Source organism: Prionailurus bengalensis, chromosome F2, assembly GCF_016509475.1.
Source record: "Prionailurus bengalensis isolate Pbe53 chromosome F2, Fcat_Pben_1.1_paternal_pri, whole genome shotgun sequence".
NCBI classification, from domain to species: domain Eukaryota; kingdom Metazoa; phylum Chordata; class Mammalia; order Carnivora; family Felidae; genus Prionailurus; species Prionailurus bengalensis.
This window is the reverse complement of record NC_057353.1, coordinates 19,119,924-19,145,109: the sequence shown is the minus strand read 5'-3', so window position 1 is coordinate 19,145,109 and position 25,186 is coordinate 19,119,924. Positions and strand designations below refer to the sequence as shown.

The 25,186-nt window shown below is 36.5% G+C and overlaps 1 protein-coding gene across 1 annotated transcript in view; it reads right to left on the bottom strand.

The window, feature by feature from the left end:
* The window catches only part of CF2H8orf34 (chromosome F2 C8orf34 homolog), a 413,397-nt gene that overhangs the window by 5,995 nt on the left and 382,216 nt on the right, over window positions 1-25,186 (bottom strand). The window contains 1 exon segment of the mRNA XM_043601164.1: window positions 20,202-20,295. Coding sequence (XP_043457099.1) covers window positions 20,202-20,295 — 94 coding nt within the window.

Sequence of the window (25,186 nt, the reverse complement as noted above, 5' to 3'; positions counted from 1 at the left end):
ATGTATGCTTAGCCTAAAAGTAAAACCTTAGAACTTACTAATATTTAGCAAGCATATACTATGTATCTGGCACTATGTTTGGCACAAATTAAAGTAATGAAAAAGAAATGTTTTCTTAGTCTTATGGAAACTAAAGGAAATTATCTGAAAATGTGCTGATTTTGCCCACATTTACTGAAATATATCAGAGTAAGAAATTTAATATCCAGGATTGGTTGTGTAAAATTTTCAGATAAAGCAGCTACTAGAAACATTTATAACAGCTGGGTGAAATATTTTTAAAGCCTCTGCGAAGGCATCAGGGAGCTAGCAAAATAATATGGTATTAAACGGTCAATATCCAGAAGAATAAGGAAATAAATAGAAATGAGCATGGAATTTGGGGACACAATTCCTCTAAAGGTAGCTACCAGTTGCAGAAGAAATTCCTGAGAGGCTGGCAACTTGCAAAAGGTTCATAGGCAGACAGGACAAAAATTGGAGCCCGAGGCTTACTGAGGAAGGCGACTCAGTTTAATTCCCTAGGTTTGGGGTTGCTACTCTGAAGGGTCACACTATAAGAGTAAGGGCAAATAGAAATAAACCAGCCATCTCAATGAAGAAAACCCACTTAAAATCTTCTCGATTTTGTAATATATGTGTTAAATAGCAGATTTGATAGCATTAATGACAGAGATAATAAACTTGAGCATAGATCAGAATACAATATCCCTGGTGATACACAGAAACAAATGGATGGAAAACAGAGGTGGGGCACATTTTACATACAGTTAGAGTATCTAACACATGTTAACAGGTGGGCGTGGCAATTTTAAAACATACACCCCGCCCAAATTCTTTCGTATTTTTCCCAACTTGCTAGAACCATGTCCACTAACCTTGAATCTATAATCTGTGACTGCAGGGGCACCTAGGTGACTCAGTCAGTTAAGTGTCTGACTCTTGATTGCAGCTCAGGTCATGATCTCACGGTTCGTGAGATGGAGCCCCACATCAAGCTCTACTGACAGTATGGAGCCTGCTTGGATTCTCTGCTTCCTTCTCTCTCTTCCCTGCCTACTCATGCTCTCTCTCTCTCGCTCTCTCTCTCTCTCTCAAAAATAAAATAAACATTAAAAAAAATCTCTGACTGTATATGCAACAAAATGGCAGAAGTAGTGCTGTGAGTTCCCAGGCTCAGGCCTTAAGGAATGGAAAAATTCCACTTCCTGTCTTATGGGATACTCACTCTTCTAAGGCAGCTACAATAATGTGAGAAAGCCTAAACATGCCATGGAGAGATGCATGATGAAAGTTTTATATGCAGAGAAATCAAGGTCCTTGACCTTCAGTCCTGAATGACTTCTCGGGCAACAGTGACCATAAACATCTAAGCATGTGAGTTACCCATCTTGTAAATGTATCCTCCACCCCTGCTTAAATCACTCCAGCTGATGCTGCATGGAAAAGATATAAGCCTTTCTTACTAAACCCTGACCAAATTGCCCATGAATGAATTAAATAAATGATTGTTATTTTAAGATACTAATGTTTTGGGTGATTATTTTATGCAGCAACAGCTGACTAGAAAAGAAGCCAAAGACTTGACAGAAAAAGAATATGGAAAATCCAAAGATGCCAAAGGTATGAAAGCTACAGATTTAGAAGCATTCTTATCACTCATGTTTAACACAAAGAACCCAAGGTATATCAGAGAATAGTCACATCTAGGTTACTCAAGGTAAAGCTGCAAAAATAATAGACAAAATGAAAATTTTAAAAACACTTGAAGAAGTAACAATAAGCAATAAACTGATGGAAGGATATTTTCAAAGTGCTGAAATAAAAAAAAGCTGCCTTGATTTTTACACCCAGTGAAAATACCCATCAAAAATAAAGAAGAAATAAAGAAATTTAAGACAAAGATAATTCATCCCAAGAATCACAAATCAAAATTAATATTAATTGGTACTCTTTAGGTCAAAGAAATGTGACTCAAGATTCAACCAACAGGGACTTCCAGGAAAGATGGCAGCGTATGAGGATCCTAGGTTCACCTCTACCAGGGATACACCTGGATAACACCCACATCATGTGAATAACCCAGAAAATGCCCCAAAGACTGGTAGAACAGACTGTCCACCACTAAGTATAGAGAATAGGCCATATTGAAGAAGGTAGAAAGGGCAGCGATATAGTCGGGGGCCAAACAGACCCTTGGGACTCTTTGGGGGTGGGAGGGGCACAGTGGGTGCAGATTGGAAAGAGGAACAGACTCCATACCAGGCATCCCAGGCACAGGGGACCCACACTGGGAAGACAAATCCCCACAACATGTGGCTTTGAAAACCAAAGGGGCTTGCTCTCTCAAGTTATTACAATCAGTGAGGCTTAACAGCTGAAATTTAAAAATCAGTAGGCATGGGTCTGGGAGAGACAGAGAACAATTGGAAACTTAGCCCCCACCCTTAGAAAGACAGCATAACAAACAGCCCCACTGAGAATAGGCATAGAAACAGCAGTTTAAAAAACACCTGAGGTATACAGGAAGATTTTTGTTCTTGTTGTTGTTGTTGTTGTTTACTAATCTCAGAGCCTGTGCTAAAAGGGTGGGGATCTTTGAAAGATTTCTCCTATAACAACAGAGCTGACAGGTGTCACTTCCCTCCCCTAATCCCCAGCCTAGAAATACAGACACTTGTCAGAACCAGCACAATACAAATATTCTCCACGTAACTGGCTAACAGCTCACCCTGCCCACACCCTCTCCTTTGGACCATGTCTGCCAACACCACACAGAACTGACTCCTACCCCAGGAAGAGGAAAAGTAAACCACACATACCAGTTCAGCTGCAACCCCAGAGGTGGGCTGGGGTCTGACTGCAGGCCCCACCCACCAGCAAAAGCTTATCAAGGGCCAACATAGGGAGAGCATCCTGCAGTTTGGTGATACCACAGCTCTGGCAACATTGGGTCTGACCCAACTCAAGCCCAAGGCGGCCCAGACTGGTTCACTAACCCCACAGGACCAACCACTGACCACAGCAGGCAAAGCAAACCACTGCAGATGACTGGATTGAAGGAAAAAGCGGCCAGGCAAAACAACAGAAGAGTTCCCTGAAGCACCAGGTCCTGGTGAACAGGGGCCACTGCACTGCAGGGCACTACAGGACCTCTTCTTCAATAGGCCACTACTTTTAAGAGCAGGAGACATAGCTGCCTTTCCTAACATACAGAGAATTTCCTAACTTTCTTAGCAGATACAGAGAATTAGACAAAATGCGGATAGAGGCTATGTCCCAAATAAAAGAACAGGACAAAATCACAGCAAGAGAGTAAAGGAAACAGAGATCATTAATATGCCTGATACAGAATTTAAAGTAATAGTCATAAAATACTTACTGGACTTGGGAAAGGAGTGGGGAAAAGAGTGGAGCACCTCAGTGAGACGCTTAAAAAGAGAGAAAACATAAAAAAGTACGAATGAGAGAAAAGAGTTCAATAACTGAAATTAAAAATACACTAGAGGGAATAAATAATAGACTAGAGGAAGCATAAGAACGAATTAAATGGCTAAAAAAGCAAGATTCATCTATACGCTGCCTACAAGAGACTCATTTCAGACCTAAAGACACATGCAGATTGAGAGAAAGGAATGAAAAAACATTTATCGTGCAAATGGAAGCGAAAAGAAAGCTGGGGTAGCAATACTTATGTCAGACAAAATAGAGTTTAAAACAAAGACTGTAACAGGAGACAAAGAAGGATACTACAGAATCATAAAGGGGACAATGTAACAAGAAGATGTTGCTATTGTAAATATTTAGGTACCTCAACACGAAAGCACCCTAATATGTAAAGCAGGTAATAACAAACATAAAGGAAGACATTGAGAGTAATACAATAATAGTAAGAGATTTTAACATCACACTTACATCAATGGAGAGATAACCCAAACAGAAAGTCAACAAGGAAACAATGGCTTAAATGACACATTCAGCCAGATGGATCTAACAGATATATTCAGAACATCCCATCCTAAAACAATGGAATACACATTCTTTTCAAATGCACATGAAACATACCCCAGAATAGATCACATGCTAGGCCACAAAACAAGTTTCAAGAAGTTCAAAGTGATTACAATCAAACCATGCATCTTTTCTGATCACAACTCTATAAAACTAAAAGTCAACCACAAGAAAAAATCTGGAAAGAACACAAATATATGGAGGTTAATTAACATACTACTAAACAATGAATGAGCGAACCAGGAAATCAAAGATGAAATTGAGAAATATGTGGAGACAAATGAAAATACAACAGTTAAAAATCTTCGGGATGCAGCAAAAACCATTCCAAGAAAGTTTATAGCAATACAGGCCTACATCAAGAAACAAGAAAAATCTTAAATAAACAACCTAACCGTACACCTAAAGGAGCCGGAAAAAAAGAAGAAGAAGAAGCAGCACGAACAAAACCCAAAAGCAGTAAAAGGAAGGAAATAACAAAGATTAGAGCAGAAATTTTTTGAAAAGTGGAAAGTAAGAAAACAAAAGATTAGAGCAATGAAATCAGAAGCTGGCTCTTTGAAAAGATCAATATTGATAAACCTTTAGTCACACGCATGAAAAAAGAGAGGGGGAGAGAGAGAAAGAGAGAGAGACAGAGACAGAGACAGAGAGAGGAATTAAAATCAAGTGAAAAAGGAGAAAAAACCATTGACATCACAGAAATACAAATGATTATAAGAGAACATTATGAAAAATTATATGCCAATAAATTGGACAACCTAAAAGATATAAATTCCTAGAAACATATAACCTCCCAAGACTAAATCAGGAAGAAAAAGAAAATTTCAACAGATCTATTACCAGCAAGGAAATTGAATCAGCAATCAAAAAATTCCTGCATCCCAGGAACAAATCCCACTTGATCATGGTGAATATTTCTTTTAATGTATTGTTGGATTCAACTTGCTAGTATCTTATTGAGAATTTTTTCACCCATGTTCATCAGGGAAAATGGTCCGTAATTCTCCTTTTTAGTGGAGTCTTTGGTTTTGGAATCAAGGTAATGCTGACCTCATATTATGAGTTAGGAAGTTTTCCTTCCATTTCTAGTTTTTGAACAGCTTCAAAAGAATAAGTATTAACTCTTCTTTAAATGTTTGGTAGAATAACCCTGGGAAGCCCTCTGGCCTGGACTCTTGTTTAATTCTAATCGGAAGAACTAATATTGCTAAAATGTCTATACAAAATGATACACAGATTCAAAGCAATCTCTGTAAAAATTCCAATGGCATTTTCCACAGAAATAGAAAACAATTCTAAAATTCTTTTTTTTTTTTTTAAATTTTTTTTTCAACATTTTTATTTATTTTTGGGACAGAGAGAGACAGAGCATGAACGGGGGAGGGGCAGAGAGAGAGGGAGACACAGAATCGGAAACAGGCTCCAGGCTCCGAGCCATCAGCCCAGAGCCTGACGCGGGGCTCGAACTCACGGACCGTGAGATCGTGACCTGGCTGAAGTCGGACACTTAACCGACTGCGCCACCCAGGCGCCCCAACAATTCTAAAATTCTTATGGAACCACAAAAGATTCTTAATAGCCAAGGCAATCTTGAGAAAGAATAGAGTTGGAGGCATCACACTTCCTGATTTTAAATTATATTACAAAGTTATAGTAATCAATTATATGGTACTGGCATAAAAATAGACACATGGACCAGTAGAATAGAATAGGGAGTCCAAAGATAAACCCAAGCATATACGGTCAACTAATCTTTAACAAGAGTGCTAACAACACACAACGGGAAAAGTATAGTCTCTTCAATAAATGGTTTTGGGAAAACTGTATCCACATACAAAAGAATGGAATTGAATCCTTAACTTACAATGTACATAAAAATCAATTCAAATGTTTTAAAGACTTAAATATGAGACTGGTAGCTGTAGAAAACTTAGAAGAAAACAGAGAGAAACTCCTTGACATTGGTCTTAGCAATAATTTTTTAAATATGACAAAAGCCCAGGCAACAGAAGCAAAAATAAGTAAGTGGAACTGCATCCAACTAGGAAGCTTCTGCAGAGCAAAGGAAACAACAAAATAAAAAGATAACCTACAGATTGGGGACAACATTTGCAAAACATATTGTTGATAAGGAGTTTAATACAAAAAATACATAAATAATGCATGTTTTGAGACTTCAGGTAAGAGTTCACTCTAAAAGTAATTATGTTTTACATAGCCAGCAAAGAAATTGGATCAGTAATCAAAAACCTCACAACAAAAAAGAGTCGAGGGCCAGACTGTTTCCCAGGGGTATTCTACCAAACATTTAAAGAAGAGTTAATACTTATTCTTTTGAAGCTGTTCAAAAACTAGAAATGGAAGGAAAACTTCCAAACTTATTCTATGAGGCCAGCATTACCTTGATTCCAAAACCAGACAAAGATGCCACTAAAAAAGGAGAATTACAGACCATTTTCCCTAAGGAACATGGGTGCAAAAATTCTCAATAAGATACCAGCAAGTTGAATCCAACAATTCATTAAAAGTATTATTCACCATTATCAAGTGGGATTTATTCCTGGATGCAGGGCTGGTTCAATATCCACAAATCAATCAATGTGACATATCATGTTAAGAAAAGAAAATATAAGAATCACATGATCCTCTCAATAGATGCTGAAATAACATTTGAAAAATACAGCATCCTTCCTTGATAAAAACTCTCAAAAAAATAGGGATACTTTCTTGGAACTTACCTCAACATCATAAAGGCCACATATAAAAGACCAATAGCTAACATCATCCTCAATGGGGAAAAACTGAGAGCTTTCTCCCTAAGGTCAGGAACATGACAAAGATGTCCACTCACTCCGCTGTTGTTCAATATAGTACGGGAAGTGCTAGCCTCAGGAATCAGACAACAAAAAGCAATAAAAGGCATGCAAATTGACAAGGAGGAAGTCGAGCTTGTACTCTTCACAGATGAGATGATACTTTACATGGAAAACCGGAAAGACTCCATCCAAAAACTGTTAGAACTTATATGTGAATTCAGCAAAGTCATAAGATGTAAAATCAATGTACAGAAATCAGTTGTATTTCACCAATAGTGAAGCAGCAGAACAAGAAATCAAAGAATTGATCCCATTTATAACTGTACCAAAAGCCATACGATACCTAGGAACAAACAAAAGAGATGAAACATCTGTATACTGAAAACTATAGAAAGCTTATGAAAGAAATTGAAGAAGACACAAAGAAATGGAGAAACACTTCATGCGTGTGGATTGGAAGAACAAATATTGTGAAAATGTCTACACTACCCAAAGCAATCTACACATTCAATGCAATCTCTATCAAAGTAACACCAGCATTCTTCACAGAGCTAGAACAAATAATCCTAAAGTTTGTATGGAACCAGAAAAGACCCCAAATAGCCAAAGCAATCCTTAAAAAGAACATTAAAGCTGGAAGCATCACTATTCTGGACTTCAAGCTCTATTACAAAGCTGTAATCATCAAGACAGTATGGTACTGACACAAAAACAGACACATAGATCAATGGAACAGAATGGAGAATTCAGAAAAGGACCCTCAAACGTATGGCCAACTAATCTTCAACAAAGCAGGAAATATTATCCAATGGATAGCCAATGGATATCAGGAAATGTTGTTGGGAAAAGTGGACAGCAACATGCAGAAGAATGAAGCTGGACCACTTTCTTACACAACACACAAAAATAAATTTGAGATGGTTGAAAGACCTAAATGTAAGACAGGAAACCACCAAAATCCTAGAGGAGAAAACAGGCAGCAACCTCTTTGACCTCAGCCACGGCAACTTCTTATTAGACATGTGTCTGGAGGTGAGGGAAACAAAAATAAAAATGAACTACTGGAACCTCATCAAGATAAAAATTCTTGACGGCAAAGAAAACAATCAACAGAACTAAAAGGCAACCAATGGAATGGGAGAAGATATCTGCAAATAACATATTGAATAAAGGGTTAGTATCCAAAATCTATAAAGAACTTGTCAAACTCAACACCCAAAAAACAAATAATAGAGTGAAGAAATGGGCAAAAGGCATGAACAGATACTTTTTGAAAGAAGACATCTAGATGGCTAACAGATACATGAAAAGATGTTCAACATCACTCGTCATCAGGGAAATACAAATCAAAACCACAGTGAGATACCACCTCACACCTGTCAAAATGGCTAAAATAATAACTCAGGCAACAGCAGATGTTGGTGAGAATGCAGAGAAAAGGAACATTTTTGCACTGCTGGTGGGAATGCAAACTTATGCAGCCACTCTGGAAAACATTGTGGAGATTTTTCAAAAAATTAAAAATAGACCTACCCTCCAATCAGCAATCACACTACTAGGTATTCATCCAAAGGATACAAAAATGCTGAATAAAAGGGGCACATGCATCCCAATGTTTACAACAGTACTATCGGCAATACCCAAATTATGGAAAGAGCCCACATATCTATCCACTGATGAGTGGATAAAGATGTGGTATATGTATATATATATATATATATATATATATATATACACACACACACATATATGTATATATACACACACATATACATATATATGTATATCACATATATACATATATGTATATATACACACACATATATGTAATATATATATATGATGGAATATTACTCAGTGATCAAAAAGAATGAAATCTTGCAATCCGCAACAATGTGGATAGAACTAGAGTATATTATGCTAAGCAAGATAAGTCAGAGAAAGACAAATATCATATAATTTCATTCATATGTGGAATGTAAAAAACAAAACGGAGTGAACATAGGGGAAGGGAAGAAAAAATAAAATAAGATAAAAACTGAGGAGCACCTGAATGGCTCAATCAGTTAGGCATCTGACTTCAGCTCAGGTCATGCTGTCACAGCTCGTGAGTTAGAGCCCTGCATCAGGCTCTGGGCTGACAGCTCAGAGCCTGGAGCCTGCTTCAGAATCTGTGTCTCCCTCTCTCTCTGCCCCTCCACTGCTCATGGTCTGTCTCTTTCTCTCAAAATAAAATAAATATTTTTTTAAAAAATTTAAAGAGATAAAAACAGAGAGAGGAGAACAATTAAGAGACTCTTAAATACAGAGAACAAACTGAGGGTTGCTGGAAGGGAAGTGGGTGGAGGGATGGGCTAAATGGGTGATGGGCATTAAGGAGGGCATTTGTGATGAGACCTGGGTGTAGTATGTAAAATTAAAAAATAACGTTTGTTTTAAAGAATTAAAATTATAAACTTGGGCTATGTATATTTACTGATATTTAATTGATAGATTAACAACACTCAAAACAAAGTTTTAAAATGCACTTCAACAATGATTTCTTTTTCCTTCAATAAGTTGTGCTGTAGTGTATTTCCTGTTTACCATCTCTGCCTAGTAAAGAAGATAACTTTTTTAAAAGCTATTATTTATTTATTTATTTATTTATTTATTTATTCTGCCTACTAGAGACTTATTTTATTTTATTTTATTTTATTTTTATTTTAGGTTTTTATTTAAATTCCAGTTAGTTAACATACAGTGTCATATTAGTTTCAACAGAATTTTGTGATTCATAATTTATATATCATACCCAGTGCTCATCACAAGTGCCCTCCTTATTACCCATCACCCATTTAATCCATCTCTCCCCACCCCCCAGCAATCCTCAGTTTGCTCTCCATAGTTAAGAGTCTGTTTTATAGTTTGCCTCTCTCTTTTTTCCCATATATTCATCTATTTTGTTTCTTAAATTCTATTCACATATGAATGAAATCATATGGCATGTCTTTTTCTGACTGATTTATTTCACTTAGCCTAATACACTCTAGCTCCATCCATGTCATTGAAATGTCAAGATTTCATTCTTTTAGAGGGCTGAGTAATACTCCATTTTGTGTGTGTGTGTGTGTGTGTGTGTGTGTACCACAACTTTATCAGTTTTTTTAAAATGGCATGTCTTGGGGAGATGATGATCTCTAGTTAAAATAGCACTAGTGCACAGACAGTTTAAAAACCACTTTTCTTGGGGCACCTGGGTGTCTCAATTGGCTAAGCATCTGATTCCTGATACCAATGTGGGGTGTGATCTCATGAAGCATGAGATCATGACCTGAGCCGATATCAAGGGTCTGATGGTTAACCAACTGAGCCACCCAGGTGCCCCAAGAAAACTAGTCTGTGATGTCAGTGCAGAACCTTCTTGGGATTCTCTCTATCCCTCTCTCTCTCCCTCTCCCCTGCTTGCACACACATGCAGTCTCTTTCTCAAAAAGTAAATAAACATTATAAAATTTTAAAAGAAAAAAATCTCATTTTCTTCTCAAGTTAAGAAATATGTAAAGGGTTAAACACTTGGGCCTCCTTTGTGTTAGTGTTATCCAAAGTTAGGAATATGAATGTTTTTATCAGGGCTCCCTCCTATGTAAAGATTTCTCTGCTGTTTATTTTACCAATTCACATTTCTTATGCTTATAATTTGCACCCACTATGTTATTTTCATGACTTAACTTTTCTAGATTTATTTCTCCCTGATCCCCTGTGTCTAGTGTCTTCCCCTAAAAGTATGAATTGACAGTTCACCAAACATAACCAATGCTCTTCCTATCTTTGTGTCCTCACCCATGCTGTTCTTCTTGCTCATATGACATTCTTGTCCATCTTGTACTTCAAAATCTTACGTATCTCTTAGTTCAAACACTGTTTCTTCATGTTCCTACTGCTAACTCCATGCGATATACCCCTCCTTCGGCTTCCTTAACATTCTACTTATCTCTTAAATAGTATACCTTATGCTATTATGCACTTCTGTTTAACTTACTAGAGAAAAGAGATCATAACCTTTTTCTTGTTTTTTTTTTTTGTATCTCCCATGCAATAGAACCCAACACAGCAGTTTCTCATTATATGTGTGCGTTTTAAGATATGTAAATATGATTCTAAGGACATTCTAAGGAGGTAAGCTGGTCTATGGAGCATATGTAACATTGGAGAATCTTAACTATAAAAATCCTGGTTTGGGACAAAAATGCCAAGGTCCGTTTAATTTGTGAAGGTGAGGCAGGTCAATGTTGCAAAACAAGCCAGGAGAAATTACGGAACAGTTTGCCTGATATAAACATGCTGAAGTTCTTGCAGTTACTGAAAATGTACAGAACAAAATTCATTAAGAACAAATAGGTTTTACTTGCAACAAGCCAATACATTCTTCTCATTTGTGAAAGATACATCCCATCTAATGGAAGACTACCTATAAGCTAAATCCATCAAGGTTAAAGAATGAACTAGATTCCCCTTCATTTCGTTTTCTTTATTATATTTTGTAGTTTCAGGCTATATCTAGAGCAACTATAAGAATATTCCAAGACAAACAAAAAGTATTTAGTAAGAGGATTAAAAACATATGCTACTCATTTATAACTTTGATTTTTTTAAATAACCTAAAATTGGACCATGTATCTCCTACTTTCAGTTTTAAAGAATTCAACTTCATATAATACTCTAATCCAAAGAATTTTGTATCACAAAAGATCAGTTCTGTTGTTTAAATACAGTCTTCTCTGATACTTGTTATGGAATGTTCTGACTACTATTATTGCATATGACAAGGAAATTTCAATAAATAAAGCAGGTAAGCTTTGTATCTATTCTGAAGCATGTAACCTTATATGTTGTAGAACACATTTTTCCATTACACTTAATAATAGTTTACTCGGTGAGATTAAATTTTATGTTATTAACTATTACCCATTACATTTTTTTCTAGGAGCTTAGAAATCAATTGAAACGTTCATAATATCAGGGTTTTACCACAGACATGGGAAACATTTGAAAGTAAGAATGGCACATGAATAATTCAGGGACACGTGTCCTCTAGAAATTGCAAAAACTTATTTATAATCAAACTAATTCTCTAACAGTATTATAATGGAAAATTACAATTTGACATTAGACTATTTTGCATGTAACAGATAATTCACAGTAATTATTAACTTACTATTATATTTGTTGGTTAAAGATCAATCCTTAAATATTTATAATAACAGGTACCAAACATGCAAATGCCTAATTTATAGAATTTATTGCCTCGTATGAGTTCGGATGCCCTGACTTTTTTAAGAAAAGCTTTAGAATTTTCTGAACACTCATAGAAGATTGAATGTGAAAAGTGAGATTAAAAGTCATCAAGATTTCTTTTGGTCTTCAAAAAGAACCTAATACAGTTTGTCAGATGTTTTTGTCTGTTTTACTTTAAGAGCTCATCTTTCTAGTTATTCTTGAGCTATTTTTATGTATTACTGTTACTATTACTATCTTTTATTCTTGGTTGTTTCCAAAGCATGTGGGTCTTTTCTCTACAAAGACATGTGTTGTGTAGGATAGCCTAGTTGACCTTTAAATAAGAACAAAATACTGAAGTCCTGTCTTGTTTATCTCCTGAGGTATATATTCCTAGTCCTTATTTCTATGTCATAACCCTAATATTTAAAATTTGAGTTCCAAGGGTCATGAAGTCCTAACACCCATCTGACTTAATTGGCTTTTAACTCATTTTGGTCTTTGTGTTATCTATATACCACTGCCCCCTAACACACCCCTTTCTACTCTTTCAGTTGAGAGGATGTTAGTACCTTCTCTTGGGCCTGGTGAGATAATCAGCTGTGGTACAATAACACCACTGACTCAAGCATTGCTCAAATATAAATCTTAGGAGGCTACCTGGAAAGAAATAACCTGAGGTTAGATTAAGGAGAATAAAGGCCACACCACATCCTCAGTGGACAATAGAATCCTGTAGCTCCACTTACTTCCCCAAGCACTTTGGCTCTCAAGAGTCCCAGCAGAAACTGTGTCACCCCCTGGTAAGGGGGATTAAGGGAAGTCATGAGTAAAGGATGAAGCAATAAGAGTAAACATCACTGGGTCCAAACAAGAACATTTGATTATACTCCTGGCCTCTGCTACTGACATGACACGAACAAGCCTACGATCTCTGAGAGAACCAACTTCCTCACTAAATTAAGAGAACTGAGATTGAGAGGATTAGATTAGATTAGATTAGCACTTGCTAAAATCCCAGAACATCTGGTCTTCCAGCAGTTAATAGGCATTCTGGAAATTATAAGCATTCTGAAAATAGGAATTAATATACATTTGGCAAGGGCACCTGGGTAGTTCAGTTGGTTGAGAGTCAGACTCTTGGTTTTAGCTCAGGTCTTGACCTCATGGTACCTGGATTCAAGCCCCCTGTGGGGCTCTCTGCTGATGGCTTGGGGCCTGCTTGGGATCTCTCACCCTGTCTCTCTGCTTCTCCCCCCTCCACACATTCTCTATAAACAAACAAACAAACAAACAAACAGACTTTAAGAAGAAAAGGCATTCTGCAAAAAGAGCTCAAGTAAATATGCAAAAAACTTTGGACTGTACACAAACAGATCTTGCTGCAAGACCACGCAGCGACATTTAAAAAAAAACAAAACTGCATAGCATTTCTTCAAGTCAACAATGGACAATACTTTCTCTCATTTTAAGCCAGGATGCTGATTATATTTGATCTGTTCATTTAAAAGTGAAGAGCTGTTTTGTTCCTCTTGAAAAGTTTTTCTGTCAGCGGTAGAACAGGTTCTTACACCTGAGAGTTTCTGAAATATAATGATACGTATAAATTCCCAAAACTTATTTTACTACAAAACTGTTTTTAATAGCTTATCATGATATTGGAACTTAAAGAAGCAGACATCTTGTACCATAGTTCATTATGAAAATGCACCATTCTTCGAACAAAGAGAAAACTATGTTGATGAAATTGGAAAAACGGGAGAGGAGAAGCACTTCTGGAATGTGGTGTAGGGATCTCCAAAAATCTCCCCTTCTAAAAAGCAATGAGAACACTAGCAAAAATCACCAAAATCAACTTTTCACAACTCTAGAAAGTAACCAAAGGCTTGCAATAATCCATAGAACATTAAAAAAATTTTTTTTAATGTTTATTTATTTTTGAAGGAGAGAGAGACAGAGTGTGGGGGGGGGGGGCAGAGAGAGAGAGAGAGAGAGAGAGAGAGAATCTGAAGCAGGCTCCAGGCTCCGAGCTGTGAGCACAGAACTCACAAACTAACTGCAAGATCATGACCTGAGCTGAAGTCAGACGCTCAACTGACTGAGCCACCCAGGTGTCCCTCCATAGAACATTTTTAAAAGAAAAGCAGCTGAATCTCAATAAGAACAGAGAGCTGTGCATAAGAACAGTGATGGGAGTTATGAAAAAAGAAGGCTATGATCTACTAGAGGGGGCAGAACGGGTTTGGAGCTCCTCCCAAATGTCCCATATCTAGAGAATTGCCATTATTTGACCTATATAGAAGCTGTCTGCAAAATCCTCATTTGAGTGTTTTTCTTTATTTGCCCTGGATTAGAGTTCACGCAGTGAGAAAGGCAGTCCCTATGACATTTGTCACGAACAATTAAGGGCAATAGTTTTACACAGCAGCTGCCTGAGGCAGTGATACCAGTTGGGGCAACCAAGGAGTTTACAAAATAAAAATAAAATAATAATAATAATAATAATAAATCTAGTGGATGAGACGCCCGTAACAAGCTTTCAAAAGCTCTGACATATTCCTGAGGATCTAGAAGACAACATGCATGTGTAGTACCATGCACCTGTCCAGGAAAAAAAAAAACCTGATAAAGCTCTGTCTCTCACCTCTGCTTAACCTAGAAGCTCTACGTAAGCAAAGTTGTGAAGTGCTACAGTGTCCATAGCCTGCCTCAGTACCCTGTATTAGCTGACTACTAAGCTGAGTAGAAACTTAAGTAATTGTATACAAAAAAATATATAGACTCTGTAAGATTAGTTCAGAAAAGCCACTAAATAAAAAGTAATAAGGACAATAACAACAAGGAAAAACAGCAGTAACAAACCCTGTCGGGGGAGGGTCTAACTTCCAGAGTAAGAACTTCCACATTATATTATATTAAGTATCCAGTTTGCAACAAACCAAAAAATTAGTGAGATGCTTTATAAATCATCATATCATACATGCCAATAAACATGAAACTGTGGCCCCTAAATAGGAAATAAAAGCAGTCCTGAGAAACTCCCTGCAGAAGCCCAGATGATGGACTTACTCAGGAAAGACTTAACTACTATACATATATTTGAAGGACTAAAATAAATCATGTTAAATAAAGGAAATTATGAGAATAAATTCTCACCAACTAAAGACTATTAATATAAAGGAAACAAATAGAAATTCTGGATTTAAAATGAAAACAAAAATCACTCCAGGGGCTCAGCAGTTGATTTGAGCTTGCATAAGAAAGAATCAAAGAACTTATGATAGGTCAATTGAGATCCAGTCTGAGGAACAGAAAAAAAAAAAAAAAAGAAGAAAAATGAACAGTTCCATCAAGTGTACCAAAATACATATAATCAGAGTCCCCAAAGGAGCAATGAGAAAAAACAGTCCCAAAAAATATTTGAAGAAATAATGGTTGAAACCTTCCCACATCTGATGAAAATACTAATCTACATATCCAAGAAACTCCAGTAAGATAAAGTCAAAGATATCCACACTAACATATCACTCTATCAAAAGAGAAAGGCCACGGAAGAATCTTGAAAGCAGAGAGAAACAACACAGCATATACAAAGGATCGTCAATTTTGCTGGAGAGCTCATCTTAAGCAGGAGTCCATGTTTAAAACTTTGAGAGTTGTAAATGCCCCAGTTCTTGCATTTATACATGAGAAGATATGAATTTTAATAATGCTGCCCATTTTTTATTATATCTTTGGGTTCCTAACACTATACATAATTTAAATTTGGACCGAACCACCGACGTACAGACCTGAGATCTTGATTTCTGATGAACACATTTACATTTTTCATCCAAAGCCTAGAACAGATAGACAACTTTTTCCTGTTTTGCACAGTTGGAGAGTACAGGTATTTTGTTTCTGTTTCATACCTGTGGCAGTTCCCCCAGGTGTCAGGCTTTATTTATACAGGCCCCTCATACCAGCTTCCCTGCCTTAGGCAGACCCAGTGCCAAATCACCAGTTGTTACAGCTATTAAGACCTCAGACTCCAGGGTCTAAAACCTGAATCCATATCTTAGGTCTCAACAAGTCACACTTGCATTAGCACCTCTAACTCTGACTCTCATTTCTTTATTTTGGACATCTCTACTATTTCATTTGTTTGTTTGTTTCTTTTTCTTAGCTTGTGTGTTTGTTTTACCTTAGTTTTTCAGGTTTTAAAAGTTCACAGCATAATTAGAAGGTACTGGCTGTGTTGGCGATAGCTATTTTATGACTTTATGTCCATGTAGATAATGAATCTACCGACTGGATGGCCTGTACCTCAATTTCACTCCACATTTGTTCCATCAAATTTCAGCCTTCTTTCTCCATTCTCACATTTTACATCCAAACTTAACTTACAGATGGGAAAAGTAGCCTAGAGACACAAGGTCTAAAATCTAACAACACTATGGAAACAATTCACAACCCTCTGATTCATTGGACTTTTCATCCAGTAGTTCCCAATCTTTAGAATAATCAAGGTCTGCCTGAGGGGTTTATTAAAAATGCAGAATTCAGGGGCGCCTGGGTGGCGCAGTCGGTTAAGCGTCCGACTTCAGCCAGGTCACGATCTCGCGGTCCGTGAGTTCGAGCCCCGCGTCAGGCTCTGGGCTGATGGCTCAGAGCCTGGAGCCTGTTTCCGATTCTGTGTCTCCCTCTCTCTCTGCCCCTCCCCCGTTCATGCTCTGTCTCTCTCTGTCCCAAAAATAAATAAACGTTGAAAAAAAAATGTTTAAAAAAAATTCAGAATTCAGGGTCCCATGCAGAGATTCTGATTCAGTATGTCTGAAGTGAAGCCCAGTAATATGAACACCAAACAGTATCCCAGTAGATTCAAATATCTGTGACATGAGTTATTAAATTTTTTTTAATGTTTATTTTTGAGAGAGAGAGAGAGAAAGAGAGAGAGAGAGAGAGAAAGCACGAGCCAGGGAGGGGCAGGGAGAGAGAGGGAGACACAGAATCTGAAGCAGGCTCCAGGCTCCGAGCTGTCAGCACAGAGCCTGACGCGGGGCTTCAACTCATGAACCACAAGATCATGACCTGAGCCAAAGTCAGACGCTCAACCGACTGAGCCACCCAGGAGCCCCTGTGACATGAGTTATTTAGTGACTTCACCCTATAATCTGAGAGATTAAAAACAAACAGACTTCTAACATGAGGTTTTTTAAATTGTGATTTATACCTTAAAAAAAAAAGCAGAATAAAAAAATCTAATTAAGGTTTCTGTTTATCTTATTTACAATAGAAGTTTTTAAAGCTTCCCATTTAATTATTCAAGACATCTTTTCCTAAAAGGTGTTCTTTTATAAAACTTATTTGAGCTGTCTTATTTTTAAATGATGCAATAGGAAATATGCACTGCTACAAAGATCCTGACATTATTTGGAAACTTTCTGCCATGATAATTTTGTCTCAGGAGAAATGAGAAAATGCTATAAAATTACCTAGGTATAATTTATAGAAAGCTGAGTCAAGAAACAGGTGTTACTTTTGGAATGATGAATCTTGTCCTTTTCCTCACTCATAAATTTCTAATATACGAGCCTCTAGACTCTAAATCAGATATTGGGTTCATATGTATTTATGTCATTAATTCTCTTTCACTGAGGAAATCAAGAGGTAGATACATTACCTTGCCAGCTCTTTCACAAACCAAACGCGTTGAGTACAAGTACCAGTGGAGATGCTAGTGCCTCAGTGGCTTCATCTCACACTTGTCGCTTCATTTCACACTTGTCCCCGCACCTGAATGTTGGATGCTGCTCTTGAAAAGTATTTGCATCTCTGTGCTCGGAGCTTGGCTACAATGCTAGCTAGCATTCCACTTCCAGATGGCTCTTATTACTACCTAATTACTTTTAAACCCTGATTTTATTTCAAACAATTTACCATTGTCAAGGGTCACCTCCAAGTACAACATTGCTGAAATCAAATATTTTTGGTGCTAGGTCTATGGTTAGGAGAGTTCAGGAATGGCTTTTTTAAGAGTGATTGATAGACCATATGGCAAAAGCCATGGCTAAACTATAAATCCAATATTAAAATTTAAAAAGCTATAAATAATGTTTATTGCAAGTATTCAGTCACAATTATTATTTATTTTATTTGTTAAAATTTCCAACTGTCTTGATAAATGAATTAGAAAGTATCAAAGAAATATATTCACTCATTCATTCATCCTTCTGATAGTTATTGAGTTCTTATTATGTACCTCAATGTGGTAAAGAAAATAGATTCCTTCTCTCAAAGACTTCGCATCCAAGTGGAAGAGGAAATTATTGCAACTTACCAAAATCATGTGAAACTATATGCAGAAAGTCAATATGATTAGATGACAAGAGTTAAAGACAATTTGGGGGATTTTTATCTCCTTTGCATTATTAAGCTATTTTTTAGACTTAATATTGATTGGAGATACATGGATTTAAGGACAAAAAATAAGTCTAAATTTGCACATGGATTAAATAGACTCTTTTGATCAGCTGTGTTCTTTTAGGTTTCAGCTCATTGTAAGCTATCGCCCGCTCATAAAATTAACACACTGTGATCCTGCAAGGATGTTGTTCACCTTGACTTCCTCACTTCAGGCACCTGTGTATTGACTCTAACAACAGTCAGAGCAAAATTATATATACTGTCTTTATACAACACACATTACCATGAAGGCCTTTTTTTTAAGCACAAAACTTATTAAGGCCTCAAGAAGATAATGGTGAAAATGATCACCAAAGTGATCCAAAGTGTAGAATGAGAGTCTATGTACATTTGAGTGAGTGGAGAGTAGACAGGGAGTATAACTGGGTTTGCATTTGTTTGCATAAAAGTTTGGGGCCACTGTTAATGCTTTCCTACATGGGTGTATTCTCCTCTTTGCATCTCATGCTGCTTTTATCCTAGATCATTTCACTTAGGATCCGTTGCATTGACGATCTTTAAAATAGTCTCTTTATTTTTATATTAGGTTCAAGTACAGCCCACTTTCTGAGTCTCATCAGTTGTTTGTCTGAAGTAGGTGTACAGATTCCAATAGAATCTGTAAAATGTCACTGTGTTATTCACTGTGTTTCTGAACGTGCCAGCTGAGTGACACTTCTGTATGCCTGTTCTCACCTGAGCACTCTGCTCTTAATCCCTCTCCTGGATGTGTTTCCTCTGGCCACATAAGCTTACAGCTACAGAAGTGGGATAAGAATTTTTTTTAAGGCCTTTTAACCCAGAAGAGTAATTTGCTAGATCCCCCTGGGTACAAGATTGTAATGTTAGCCATGTAACATATTGGTCTTTCTGGTAGCTATGGCATAGGGGAATTGTTAATGAATCACTTCATACCAATTATCATGAGAGCTACGTTATCAATTACAATTTTTATTCCACCCTGCAGGCTATCGTTGATTTAAAAAAGTAACTTTGGATATGTTATTATTTTTTAAGTGATGTTATTTCCATATAGTCCAGACTCCAACCTCTCATCTGGATTGCTGAGCCCATATATCTGACAATGTCAGTAAACCCCTGGAAAGCACACACTGAGTCATGCCAAAGTGTAGTAATCCATTTTTTGTTATGATTATAACCTAGTGATTTAAATCAAGAGTTATATATTCTATATGCTTTAAATATTGTGATACTATTATTTGTTTTGCAAACTTAGCAATGGTTTCTCTGTCCATGCACTTATTCATTTAACCAATAACGATAATCTCACATATAATAATGATGAGATGATCCCAACACACTTCAAAATTGTTTGATAATCACAAGTTATCACTGCTATAATTCCACAATATTCATAGAAGATTGACATTGCAAAACAGACATTCTGTGTTGGTCTTCAGGAAAAACAGTTCACTTCCTTTGAGGTGTTACATACTCTTCCTTGCAGGGTCAGCTTGTAGGACTCTGCACCACAATGAAAACATCACAGAATCAACATTTAACCTGAAGTAGAGCTCATCTTTACATGGTCTCCCTAAACAAGCCTGCATTTTTTGCAGACGTGTAATGTTATGAACAGGAAATGCCTGCCTTGTGGATTTCCTTTAGCTGAAGACAATTTGTCAGTAAACAGCCACGTCTACTCACGTTTATCTTGTTCTGCTTCTACTCCTTCACTTTCTGTGTCACTTGGCAAGATCCACGGCTGATGAACTACTTGCAATTGCTTTAAAGATTCGTCCTGCCAAAGACAAATTTCATTCTGGATTAAACTCTAGATGCATATCATGAATACCAACATGGGTGAACATTTTAGTCTTATGAATTATATGTCCAAAAAAAGAAAAAGAGAGAGAGAGAGAGAAAGAGAGAGAGAGAGAGAAGAATTTCCTCACAACAGAGAAGAGTCCTAAGTTTAAATTCATTTTCATGTCAAAGACATGCCATTAACTCTGAACTAATTTTTTTTATATTCCCCTTTTAATAAGATTTAATGTCTTAATAAGAAGAAATATCTAGACTCTGTTCCTTCCTGAATTAATATTTTTATGGAGATCTTGGCAATCATGCCTAGGAATATAACAATGAAATATTCAATATAAAATTGCACAAAATGTGCCTGTTTGCCATCAAAGTTTCAAACTCCTTTTAATGAGAATAAAGATTAGTAGGATTTAGAGAACATTCTCAACTTTACCTTTCAGTGCTACTTATTTCACTGTCTTCTTCCTCTTCTTACTTCCTTATTTTTGTCACTATATTTCCCATAATTCCTTCTTGCTCTATGCTTTCTTTCATTGCCCTCAACAAGACCCTCATCATCTCCCATCCTGACTGCAGTAATCACCATCTATGAGTTTTCTAGGGTCAAGTTTCATACTCTTCCTAATTCTCCCTACCAGTTTCCTGCCAGAGTGGGCTTTTTAAGATGTCATATGAGGTACTCGTTACCTTTCCGTAGTCCTACAGTGGTTTCCCAATTCCCAGGATAAAATCTAAACTCAAAAGCTCCTCGTGATCCATCCTGGTCCACCCTGATGTACCACCACTTTCATCTCCAGCTCACCTCAGTTAACCCTTGCACTTCAGATAGACTTAACAGGTAGCTCCTCAATTTTGTCACTGTCTGATATGCCAAGAGGTTTCACTTCCTGCCTAGAATACACTACATTTATTTATCTGTTTCAGACATTGACACTTCTCCCAGGGCTCAGATGTCCTCTCTACTGAAAGTCTTCCTCAGGGAAGACAGAACTACTCCTGTATTTTGCCGTGTGGCTATTGTGCCAACATAATAATTACTGTATAGTAATTGTCCTTTCATATCCCCCTCCCTCAAAAATAATCTGGAAGGTCCCTAAGGACATGGATAACTTTGGTCACCTTTCAGTTTCAAATTTATTGAGCCATGAATTAAGAAAATCTTTTCAAACATATTTTGAAATTTTAAGACAAAATCAATATGACCTGTCGATTTACTCTCTTGATGACTCAAATTCATCCATCATCTCTCCCCTCTTTTAGTAATGTTTTTCTGTAACTTGAGGTATTTTGTTTATTTTGTTCAGACAAATACTATTAAGATAAAAATAAGGGCCCACAACTCCTGAAAGTGGATATTGCTATATATTAAATTTCCACCTTGCTTACAACAACTCCTGTGTGAAAGAAACATCATATCTGCCCTCCCTTGATTATGGCAGTTAACTCTAGAGATGTTGAGTCCCAATCTAGAGTTTCAAAAAGTCACAATTTTTCTAGAGTTTGGGAGGGGGGCAGGGGTTTGAATAGGTGAATCAGAGGAGATATTTTAAAGAAGTGAAACTATTCTGATATTATAATGATAAATACAAGACACTAGCATTTGTCAAAACCTATAGAACTTCACACAATAGAGTAAAACTTAGGGTATACAAATGAAAAAAAAATATTGTGGAGTTATTTCTACAGAGTGTATTGCAAGCCCTGGGAGAGGGAATGGGGTAATTGTTGAAACATCAGCAATGTTCTGGTCTCAAGGCTGTCGAATGCAATAGCACTATGAGAACAGAGCCCCATGATCTCCCAGGAGCCAATCAGAGACCAGACCATTGTAACTGCCTAGCCGTCATTGAAACTGCACATCTTCCCTACATGCTTTCCCATAAACACCAGATGTGTACTTGGTCTATGTCTGGAGGCTCTTTGTGTTTTCCTCCCATGCATTGACACTCTTGATGTTTATACCTGGCGAACATGAAATAAAGACTATGTACAGTTTGCTGCTGCTGTTATTTCGCTGACAGAGGCACCTTGCACGCCCGCTTAGTCTGTCTGAGAACTTTCTTCAGTGCACGGCTACAAAAAATCAATTAGGAGGTTGGAAGATCTCAAGATGGAAAGAAAAACACTAATAAAGCATCTAGATGCATTACAGATGTATGAAATGTAACTGAAGGGGGTGATGGAATAAGGTGCTAACCTAAATAACTTTGAAAATGAATGGAGTCTGTAAAACCAAAACCAAAAAGAACTGTTCACAAATACTGTATACTAACTGATAAAGTTGTTTTCCATGTACATATAGGTTAACAAATCTGAAGCTACATATATTCTGGAATTGGACAATGAAGCAAATGGATAACAGATGCAGGGAGCCAAATTTCTCACTGTTGAAGTGGGAGTTTATAGAAAGCAAGGCTAGACTGATCCATGTATAATGTATTATTAGAGTTGGAGACGTCAGCATAAACTCATGTTGAGCTCACTACATATACAGAAGGCCAAATATCGAAATATTTATGAATATTGATATATACATGGGTTACTACAGACACATATATCTCCCTACTCTGGCAGCTGAGAGGGCTTAGAAGCGATGACATCCCAATAGCAAAGAACACAGCTACCACCCATATCTTGGTTCCTAATACCATTCTCTAATGAAAGAACCAGAATTCTTGAAGAAATGACTGATTCTAGGACTGAGGCAGGAAAGATACAAGATAAGCCTGAAGCATCTTGTGGTGCCAGAAAGCAAGAAAGTGTTCACACATGTACGCACGCACACACACACACACACACACACACACACAATAATGGGAATATATCAAAGGGATAAAGGAGCCAAGTGAAAAATCTATTAATGGCAGAAGCTAGGACAACTTATACCACAAAATAAATAAGATAGCATTGGGTTATTATGCAATATAAAATAAATATCTGTGAATCCATTCTGACAAAAATAAATGTTTGACTAAATAAATTAATAGGTAAGAATAGATAAATATGCCATGCAAGAGGATTTCAAATAATCTATATGGATACTCTGCTCTTAAGGAGGTGGAGAATAACTTCCTAATCTGTAAGCGCATGCTATGGGTAGTGACTTTCTACCAGAGCGCAATATGGGAAGGAGGGCCAAAAGACTAACTTTACAGTGGAGAAACCTGACCAACACTATCTAAAGACAAGTGATTAAGGTGAATATCAATAGCAATAATTCATAGTATGTATATAACCTTGATAGGAGGTGATGAAATGGAATTTGACCTCTATGGTTTTCCTTCTCAAACACATCATCTCAGTGTAACCATGAGAAAAATATCACACAAATCTCAACTGAGAAACAATCAACAAAATATATGACCAGTACTCTTTAAAACTCTTACCATCATCAAACACAAGGAAAGTCTGAGAAATTGTCACAACCAAGAAAAGCCTAAAGATACCACTACTAAATGTAATATGATATCTTAGATGGGATCTTGGAATAGAAAAAAGACATTTGACAAAAACTGAGGGTATTTGAGTAAAGTATGGATTTAGTTACTAATAATGTATCAGTATTGGTTTTAATTGTGACAAATACATTAATATAAGGTATTAATGACAATTAAAACTGGGTGAGAGGTACATAGGAACCCTCTGAACTACCTTGTCAACAATTCTGTGAACCTAAAACTGCTCTAAAATAAAAAGGTTTATTTAAAAATTAAAATAAGCAAAATAACATTTTTAAGTGATTTTCAATCTTAAAATAAAAGCACCTTTTTTTTTTTTTAGTACCAACAACTTGAAAATAGTCTGTTAATCAGATTAAAACTTAAATTCCAGACAGTAGGTCCTAAGAGTTGTCATCAGAAGGAGAATATTTTTTTTCTTTTTATTGCATCTATATGAGATGCTGGATGTTAACTCAACCTATTGCGGTCATCATTTCATAATATATATAAATCAAGCCATCATGTGGTATGCCTTAAACTTAAACAGGATGTATGTCAATTACTTCTCAATAAAATTGGAAAAAATAAAAACAAAACTTATATTGTTATAATATAAGAGATGGGCTTTGCACTGAAAAGTCCTTGCCTCAGGGTTGAGAGTCACAGTCTTTTACCATAGTCAATTTAGAACATGTCACTTCTCTTCTTTGGATGGAATGGAGTAGATGAAAATACTAGATAAGATGACCTCTATTATTTCACAAGTGGTAAATTGCTGGGTCTAGATTCTTTAGACAGCCAGCAGATTGTGAGAGGCACTAGATGAACTACTGTAAGGAAAGCTGGCAAAGAAAAAAATAAAGATAGTTAATCCTGAAATATACACTTTAGGTGTAAATTAGTGTTTATTTTTGGAATTTAACTTATTTTTTGTTCAATTTTCTCAATTATTGGATCTGGTTTTGCAGGGCCATACCTTAAGAAACAGCATAAATGCAAAAAAAAAAAAAAAAAGTCTTGGATTTAAAACTCCATAACAGTATACAGGACAGCAGAAATATAATTTCAGAAATTTTTGTGTAATAGAGAGGGAACTCACATCCCTGCAAATTACCAAAAATAGAACACACAATCTCTGATGTTTAAGAAAGAACTATGAAAAGTACCCTTTTGGCTTCGTAAGGTAAAATCAAAATGGCTAAATCTTACTCATTTAAAACATAAAATTTTAAAGTGACCATGAAAAAATATTTTTAGTTAAAAAAGCATTTTGGTTATTTACCTTTTGGTCCCAAATACTAAAACCTGCTTTCATAAGAAAAGACATAGCTAATAAGTCAATTGTGTTACTTTTTCCCATAATAGTTCAGAATATTAAGCAATCCTACTGATTGGTTTCCAGATTTAATGGCTTTACTCCTGCAAAGA